The 9,527-nt window shown below is 43.4% G+C and overlaps 1 protein-coding gene across 1 annotated transcript in view; it reads right to left on the bottom strand.

Annotated features, from left to right (window-relative positions):
* Positions 1–457: 457 nt before the first annotated feature.
* The window catches only part of CHRNA5 (cholinergic receptor nicotinic alpha 5 subunit), a 13,907-nt gene continuing 4,837 nt past the window's right edge, over positions 458–9,527 (bottom strand). Inside the window, exons 2-5 of the mRNA XM_027840692.1 lie at positions 8,027–8,071; positions 5,026–5,135; positions 2,648–3,479; positions 458–619 (exon numbers count right to left, since the gene is read on the bottom strand). Of these exons, the coding sequence (XP_027696493.1) occupies positions 458–619; positions 2,648–3,479; positions 5,026–5,135; positions 8,027–8,053 (1,131 nt within the window). The 5' untranslated portion in view covers positions 8,054–8,071. The remainder of the gene's footprint in view (positions 620–2,647; positions 3,480–5,025; positions 5,136–8,026; positions 8,072–9,527) is intronic.

The raw sequence follows: 9,527 nt of genomic DNA, 5'->3' as shown, positions 1-9,527 counted from the left end.
ACTTAACCCTGTTTGCCCTAGTTCCTCCTCTGTAAGATGGGCTGGAGAAGGAAATGGCCAACCACTCCAGTATCTTTGCCAAGGAAACCCCAAATGGGGTCAGGAAGAGTCAGACACGACTGAAAAACAACTCAACAACAACAAAGGAAGATGCATTGGGTCAATGATAGAGTTTGGAAAGCAGTTTCTAATTCTGTTTAGCATCTCAAAATGCCATTATTCAAACAACATACTTTGGGAGCTACATTATTTTTGCAGGTTGGTCCTATTAGAGACAATCTCCGAGAAAGCTAGTATCCACAGATTACACTATAGTGGGTATGAGGATGCCAACCTCATTTTAAAATTTAAACATGATTTGCTCTGTTTTATTTCTTCATAATTGCCAAAGAAGACTTTGAGAGATCCCAGGTACCTTTTTTTGGATAAGCCTGTCTAGACCATCCTCGAGACAGCATCACTTATTTGTACTCCCAATATAATTCGGTATGGGGATATTGGCCCATTTATAAATAACAGGAACGAAAAGTCCAAGTGATCCAATTATTGAAACCAGAAGAAAAGTCCACAAAAACATCCGATCAAGTACTTGGGCTATGAATTTCCAGTCTTCAACAACCTAATATGACAAAAAAAAAAACAGAAAACAGAAAAACTCAAACACACATGAAACACCTATTTCCTCCATATTGATCAGATTTTATAACTTATCGAATATTTTATCATTTGCATTTTGTGAACATTTTATAATAGGATACAAAAGTGCCCTATGTCACATATGTCTTATATGTCATAAGAGATACTGGACAGTGGCTCCAGTATGTTAGGCCTCGGGCCACCTCCCATCACTATATCCCCCAAGCTCTGGCTTCAGCTACCACACTGGAAGATTGGGATCCCAGAATTTTAGAGACGGAGGAGACGCTTAGGGATCAGCTAATTCAAGACCCTCACAGGAAATGATAGCAATTGGCATTTATATAGCACTTTCAGGTTTGTGAAGCACTTGATGTATGTTCTCTCATTTATCTTCACTTTACAGAGGGTTTGTGAAGCACTTTATGTATGTTTTCTCATTTATCTTCACTTTATAGAGGCTAAGAGGTGAATAATAACTTTCTTAGTCACACAGACACTTGTCCAGAGTCTAGAACCCTGGGCTCCTGACTGTGAACCAATTGCTGTCTTTGATCTGCCATGCTGCTGCCCCCTGTCTTTGCCTTTGCACAGGCTTCCTCCCCTTCAGCCCCCACCCCTTGCTTGGGCGAGAATCCCTCCTAACCTCCAACAAACCTCTTGCTCTTCATTTCTTTCAAAGCACACCTCGAGCACCACCTTCCTAAAGGAGGCTTTTCCTGACGTCCACCATGGCCACAGCTTTCCCACCACACAAAATTCCCTTGAGTTGATTTTACATTTCCTTGTAACCCTTCTTTTCACTATCTAATAGGGAGACTTACTATCTCTTTAAGACTTAAATGAATGTTGGAAATGAAACTTCTATAGTCTCTGGAAGACAGAAATGTGAAATGGGTTAGTTACGTTTCCTCAATGTGGGTTGGAGTAGGGGGTCTCTAAACTTCCCTCCAGCTCTAAATCCACGATCCTGTGTGTACACGCTGTCTCTTCTGATAGAATGTAAGCTCTTTGAGATCAGGGATTGTTGTGTTTTTGTGTTTCTTTCTTCAGTGCCTGGCACATTGTTGGCACAAATGCTTGTTGGCTGATTGATCCCTTTTTGTTTCAAATTCATACTGTAATGTGTGTGTGTGTGTGTGTGTGTGTGTGTGTGTGTGTGTATGGATGAGTATGTATACAAAATCTGGCCCCAGACATTAGCTGTGTAATCCAGGGTAAGTCATTTAAGCCTCTTTGCCTCAGTTTTCTCATCTGTAAAATGAACTGGAGAAGGAAATGGCAAACCACTCCATTATCTTTGCCAAGAAAACCCCAAATGGGGTCATGAAGAATTGGACATGACTGAAAATGACTGAACAACAATAAAAAGTTTGAATTATGTGTATATCAAATTATGTATTAGGTATATATTACATATAATGTATGAATTATGTACATGAAAAGAGAGACAGCATGACCTAGAGGATAGAGAGCCGGTGGCAGAGCTAGGAAGACCTCGGTTCAGATTCTACCTCTACCTCGTACTGGGTGAATGACTTTACCAAAATTATTTAACCTGTCAGTGCTGTAGGCAACTTGCTAAATTGCTGAGGAAGTTCCAACCTGTATCAACAGAATTTTCTCACTTGGGAGTTCCTTACACCAATGAAATCACAGAGCTAGGCTCTATCTCTATATGTTTCAAGGATCCATGATTTTTAAAGAGTCTACGACCTTGACCAGTTTAGGTCATGATTCTCCTATGCCTTTCCTGAGTCATTATGTCCAAAAATAAGTTAATCACCTCACTGGCAGTCTACGGAAGCATTTGAATTAGACTCAGACGCCCTATGAGTCCCTGCTCCACCATTGTGTGTCCATGTTATGCGATCATGGACAAGTGACTTATACTGAAAATAATTTGGGTCACCACTCAACTTCAACTAGAAAGCTAGGGAGTAATAAGCCAGAACTGGTACTTTATCTCCATCTGAAATCTGAGTTTAACTCACAAGACAATGGAACAGACCTCGCGGACGTCATTCTCCTTCATGACATGCCTCGTGATGTAGCGGATGGAATCAAGAGCAGCCTCCAAGGTGTTCCGAGAAGGTGTGGGGCCACTGATCTTGCCAGTTTCTTCCTTGTGGGTAAAGTATCGATCTACATGGCTTCTCATACAAAGAAACTTTGGAAGCTGATGAAGAAAGATTCTGCGGACCCAAGGTGCCATGGGATTGTGCGTGGAGGAGGAACGATGGTTAATGTTGATCACGAAGACGGTCACCATGATTGACAATGTCACAAAAATCATAGTAAACACTAGGTACTCTCCAATTAGAGGGATGACTTTGGAAGATGATGGGATGATCTCTTCAATAACTAGGAGGAAGACAGTCAAGGACACAAGCACTGAAGTGCAGAGACTGATCTTTTCACCCTCATTTGAAGGAAGATAGAAGACGAGCACCGTTAAAAAGGAGAGCCCAATGCAGGGTATGATGAGGAAAAGGGTATAAAAGAGAGGCAAACGCTTAATTACAAAGGAGTAAGTCACATAGGGATACCAGCAACATCCATCTGTTCTGTTCCCCTTATTTCCAGTGGCACTCACTATTTCCCATTCTCCATTATCGAAGAAATCTCTTTTGTCTACATCATAATCCTCCAACACTAGATCCACCTGTGATCCATCGTATGTCCATGAACCGAATTTCATAGAACAGTTTTGGAGATCAAATGGGAAAAAGGTGACATCTATGGTGCAGGAGCTTTTGTAGTTGGCTGGTGGGGTCCAAGCCACAGTGCCATCATATCTTACGACCGTTTTTGTGCTGGTGCCTTCAAAGCGTCCATCTGCACTGAAACAACACACACATGAACATACACATATTAGTCACATAGGCAAGCAACCAACCTAAACAGTTATCTTACAGGTAGTTTTTTTGTTTGTCTCAAACATGCAAGTACTAGAATTTACTAGTACTAGAAAAACAACCTCTTATAATTCAATGACATACACACACACATATGTATATGTGTGTATATATATATATAATTTTAGTCACTATAAAAATCATGTTCAAGTTCAGCATGATGTAATAGAAAGAAAACTAGACCATACTGCTACTAGGCATGCACTACACTTCAAAGAAATCAAAGACAGTGGGTAGGGACCTATATGTACAAAAAATATTCATAGCAGCACTTTCTATTGTAGCAAAGAATTAAGAACAAAAGTGCCCACAAATCAGGAAATGGTTGAACAAGTGAAAGCAGCAGAATATGATTTCCTTGTAAGAAAAAGGACTACATTCAGAGAAACTTTGAAGGACTTGTATGAACTGATGGAGGGTAAAATGAGTAGAATTAGAATAATATACATGATAACTGTAATACTGTAAAGGAAAACAACTTTGAAAGACTGAAGAACTCTGATTAATCCAGTGACCAGTCATCACCTAAGAAGACTGATGATAAAACATACTTCCCCACTTCTTTGCAGAGAGGTGGTAGACTAGAGGTGAGGAATCAGACATACATGTTCAGACAGAGATGAGGTGACTTATTTCACTTGAATATACTTATTTGTTAGAATAAAGAGATTCTATTGGGAGCGAAGGTAAGGGGCTAGTGCTAGAGGAAAGAGAAGAGAGGAGGAGAGGGAGAGGCAGAGAGAAGGAAGGAAGGATGGAGGAAAGGGAGGGAGAAAGAGAGAAGGAAGGAAGGAAGAAAGAAAGAAGTATGGAAGGAAGGAATGAGGGAGGGAGAGAGAGAGGGAGGGAGGGAGGCAAGGAAGAAAGGAGGGAGAGAGGGAAGGAAGGAAGGAGGGAGGGAAGAGAGGGAGGGAAGGAAGGAAGGAAGGAAGGAAAAAAGGAAGGAAAAGGAAGGAAGGGAGATTTGAGCCTGGCTCTTCCTTATTCCAAGTCTCACACTTTATCCATTATACTATACTTCTTCCCAGACTCAGAGAGTTTAAAGGATCATTTATGTGAAGTTGGAAGGGACTTCCAAGGTTATCTGCCTCTTCAGTTCACAGATGGGGAAACTGAGGCCCAGAGAAGCTAGATGTCTTTCCCAAGGTCACACAGGTTGGGATTTGAACCCAGTTCTTCTGTTTCCAAAGCCAGTGCCCTTATAAAAGCATGAAAAGAGGCTCTTAGGACAGGCATTGTGTCCTAGGCCTGAGCACACAATGGATGCTCCATATGACAGAAATAGGAGATAGCACAGGACATTTTAATATGCAGCCTAATAGAAAAGGACAAGATGAGGTCCAGAAGGAATGTGATTAGATCACTCAGCTCTATAAATCTCCACGTGGTAGAGGCCGAGAGGCAGTGATGAATATTTACACAGCCTGCTTTTATTCTACAAACATAAATCACACTAATGTATCGCTCTTACTTGTCAAACAATACTATGTCTGGAGTCCAGATGGAGTCGGAGGGGACGCGGATAGCTTTGATTCCAGCGTAGTCATCAGGGTTCCATCTTAATTTTACATCAACCCATTCCTTAAAAATAAAGAACACTGCAGGGCATAAGAAAAACTAAATATCTCAAACTGTTGGCAGGCAGTTTAAGCAATCACACATTCATTCAATGGGAGTTTATTAAGAAGCTTGATTTGGAAAGCACCCTGCTAGACACTGGGCCTAACAGATACAACACAGGCCTAGTTCTCAAAGAGTTTTACAACTCAATTATTTACAATTACATGAATAAATAATGATTAAAAAGGAGCCTGAGATAAGTGTAGACGAGAAATTGAGGCACAGTGTTATGAGAAATCTGAGTGAGAACACTTTTTTACCTGATGGGGGAAAGGTAGGAGGGAATAGGGCAGGAAAGGTTCCATGGGACTCAGTTGTTTCTGCAAGACCACACTTGTACCCCCATGTTTAAAGCCCAGGGACAACACTTTGTTATCTTGCCAGGGGATAACCCAGATCCTGCCTACAGCCCTCTTGGCTGGCAGGGGCTTGGAATTGGTTTCCCCCACCTACTCAGGATACCTCCAGCCATGGTCCCCAAGAAGCACAAGTAAGCTGGAACTTGACACAACTTCCAAGCCAGATACTTGGGGGCTCTGCCTAGACCCTGCTCCAACAGAGTCTACAAAGGGATCCTGGGCAAGATAACCAGAGCTGGTCGCCAGCACTACCACCATGATGAGCACAGCTGAAGGACCTCGAATGGAGACAACCACTGGTGTCTCCCCTTCACTCCCTATGTCAGTGATTCTGACGGGTGCCATCCTGTCCTTAGACAGGCTCATGCCTGCACCCAGCAGAATGTTATCCCAAGGATGCTAGATGGCCCTGAATTATGGGATGCCCTGATATGGTTTTTTTACACTGGACCTAAAATGTAATTGGTATAAGGAACTCCCAGTAAAGAAAGACCTTCCATCCATGCAGGCAGACTTGAACCCAGATCTTCCTGACTTCCTCTCAATCCACTACTCTGAGCTGCCTCTATCTCTGTCTATGTCTCTAACTCTGTCTCTCTTCTTCTTCTCCTCCTCCTCCCTCCCTCCCTCCCTCTCACTCTGTCTCCCTCTCTCTTTTTCTTTCTGTCTCCTCTCTCTTTCTGCATCTGTTTCTGTCTTTCTCTGTCTCTCTATCAGTCTGTCTCCCTTTTCCCTTTCTCTCTCTCTCTCTCTCCCTTCCAGGTTGGAAGTACACTGGCCACTTCTGGACCCAATCCCAAAGCAGATCAGCATGGAAGTTCACTTTTCCAACCTGGGCCAGTTCATCCCTCCTAAAAGCTTGGTGGTCTTCCTCTCCCAGGGCTCACCATACAGTTCCACACTTAGTTCAGGCACCCAATCAGCTTTAGCCCAATTGCAGCTCAGGACTCCTGAACCCAAGCTATCCACCAGCCTCAATCTTCCCAGCAGCAGGGACTACAGGGTATGCTCTACCAATTCTTGTCTTTCCCTGATCTCTCAAGAATAAAAATGACAAGCAACTCAATGGACAACGGAAAGGTATCTAGTGGTCATAAGTAGGCTAGCGCACATTCCCAACAATGACATGTGCTAGAAATGGCCCACACCGATGATTAGGAAAAGAAGGTAGACCAGTCATGGAACAAGGAGGAGAGATACCAAGAGACCAGCCCAAATGCAACCCTGGTACACTCAAGATATTGAAACACCCAGAGAAAGTCCTCTAGCACATGGGGCAGATCCTCTGTGGATGATCTCTTGAAAGACGTGTGAAAATTACACAGGATGAGGTGTGGAAAGATTGCAATTTATACTAGAGAGCACTCATGCCTAGAAAACCAGGGGTCCCTCAAAAAGCAACTAAGTTTTTTCACGGCCATAGCAATCCTCTAACTATCCCACATCTTAGTATGATTAGTGGATGGAGGGGAGGGAGCATGACATAGTGGAAAATAGGAAAGCATGACCTAGTACATAGAAAGCCAGCCTTGGCACCAGGAAGACTTGGGTCTTCCTGACCCATCCTGGCTGTGTGACTCCAAGTAAGGGCACAACCTCTTTGTGCTTTGGCCAACAGATGACATGTTACAGAGAAGATACCAACCTGCATCTGACAAGGGGTATTTCCTCAATCATTGAAATCACAGCCCAGTCTCTGTCCCTAAAGACAAGGTGGAAAGTGTCCAGAGCAGGACAAACAGTAAGGGGAAGGGCCTTGAGTTCATTCTATAGAAGGGGTGGTTGGAGGACATGACAATGGTCAGCGTGGAGAAGATAAGGCTTAGGGAGGATGTGATAAGTGTATTTGAAGGGCTGTTGCCTTGACAGGGGATTAGTTTCATACCTGAATGCAGAGTTAGGACCAATGAATAGAAGCAAATTTGGGCTTGATATCAGGAAAATGTGTGTAAGGGTTGGAGCTGTCCAAACGTTCAGGTTCAGGACATAATGGATCCCCCCCACTCGGAGGTCTTCAAGAAGAGGCTGTATGACTACTTGTCATTAGGCAGTCCTATTCAGGTATAGACTGGATTCAGTGGTCTCTGAAGTACCTCCGAGATCTGAGATTCTACAAATGTTCTGTGAGCTAGCTTTGCCCACCAAGGGGCCTGTTGGGAGTTGGAGGGTGGGCCAGAGTACAAGGAAGAGAACGGGGAGACATAGGGAGAATAAGCAGAGGAGAAGACTTTCTGCTGGTTGGTGGAAATTGTTGGAGGTGGTTAAGAAAAAATCAAAAACTCAGTGAGGGGTGGGGAGGAGGGAGGGTAACAAAGGAACCCACAGAAATAAAATAAGGGGTGGCCCTTGCTCAATTTCATTCACCTTCATCTTCCTCTGTCAAACCCAGCAGCACCAAATGCAGCCTTTCCACAGGACTTCCCCTCTGCCCCTCAGGAAGCACCCACGTGGAGGGCTGAGGTGTCTCCCTAGGGCTTGGAGTACTGTACATACCTGTTTCAACCACACGTTTGTGGTCATTAACTGATTCTTCTCATCCTGTATAAGGGAAATGAAAAGAAAACAGACTATTTTCAATGAGCATAGTCATGTTTTGGGTTTTGGGGTTTGTTTGGTTTTTTTTGGTTAAAGTATCCCTGTTCCTTTAGAAGAACCCGTATCTCTTTCCCTCCTTTCCCACCCCTTCTCTCTTCCCCTTCCTCATTCTCTTCCCTTTCTTCCTCTCCCTTCCCTCATGTCTTTCCCCCTCTCCTTTCCTCTATCTACATCCCCCTCCTCCTCCCCCTATCCCTGGTTCTGTCCCTTTCTCCATCTCTCTCCATCCCCCCTCATCTCTCCCTCCTTGCCTTTCCCCTTCTCTTCCCCCTCTCCCATCCTCCAACAGGCAGAATCTAGAAGGGGAAATACTGGAAGAGAAATTTAGAGCCCTTTTTACTCTGGTCTCATTCATTCAGCTAACCTCTAAGTGACTTTTTATGTACCAGATCTCCTTCAACCCATAACTTTTACTAAGCACTTACTATGACAGGGTATTGGGCTAAGGACTAGGGACCCCAAAAGCCTCTAAGATTATAGTCCCTGCCCTGAAGGCAGAATATTTGGCAATAGACTAGATAAATTGTAAGCTCCTTGGGGACAGGGTCTTCCTTTTGCCTCTTTTGGTATAGATCCTCAGTGCTTAGCACAGTGCCTGGCACATAGAAGGTACTTAACAAATGTTTATTCAACTGAATCATCATTTTCAACCGTGACAGGCCTAAATCTGAAGTTCTGCCATGGTGGCTTCTCTCTTGTTTATTCCCTTAAGGCAGTAACCTAATTTGCTTCAGCCCCATTCCTTGATAAAGGAAGAGCATGAACAGAACTGGTGTGTAATTTTGGAGGACAGTAAACTCTGAAGTGCTCAAACAGCCAGGGATACTTCTGTGTGGAGGGACCTGAGGGAAGGGTGGCAAGGAGAGTGTTTAAAACCTAGCTTCAGCCCTTGCCCTTGCAAGTTCCTCTGAAGTAAGTACAGAATCATTCCCCTCCATTCACATTTCTCAACGTGAGCAGTGCAGTCAAGCTGCCTCAGCCTGGTGGTCTGAACATGATAACGCTGCTGAGGACAGACCTGAACAATGCAGTAGCCTGCCACAAGAAGAGAGGTCACCTACCCAGCAAAACTGAGTATAATCATTCAGGGTGAAAAATGGTCATTCAGTAAAATAGGGGACTTTCAAGCATTCCTGAGGAAAAGACCAGAGCTAAATATAAAATCTGACCTTCAAATACAAGACTCAAGTGAAACATGGAAGAGGTAAACAGGAAAGAGAAATCATAAGAGACTTATTAAGGCAAAGTGTTTACATTCCTGCAGGGAAAGATGATATTTGTAACTCATGAGTCCTTTGTCAGTATTAGGGTAGTGGCAGGGGAAAAAAATTATACTTATGTATAGATAAATAGATAGATAGATAGATAGATAGATAGATAGATAGATAGATAGATAGAT

Source organism: Vombatus ursinus, unplaced genomic scaffold (assembly GCF_900497805.2).
Source record: "Vombatus ursinus unplaced genomic scaffold, bare-nosed wombat genome assembly UNPS02014847.1, whole genome shotgun sequence".
Classification (NCBI taxonomy): Eukaryota; Metazoa; Chordata; class Mammalia; order Diprotodontia; family Vombatidae; genus Vombatus; species Vombatus ursinus.
This window is presented reverse-complemented; position numbering and strand designations above follow the sequence as displayed.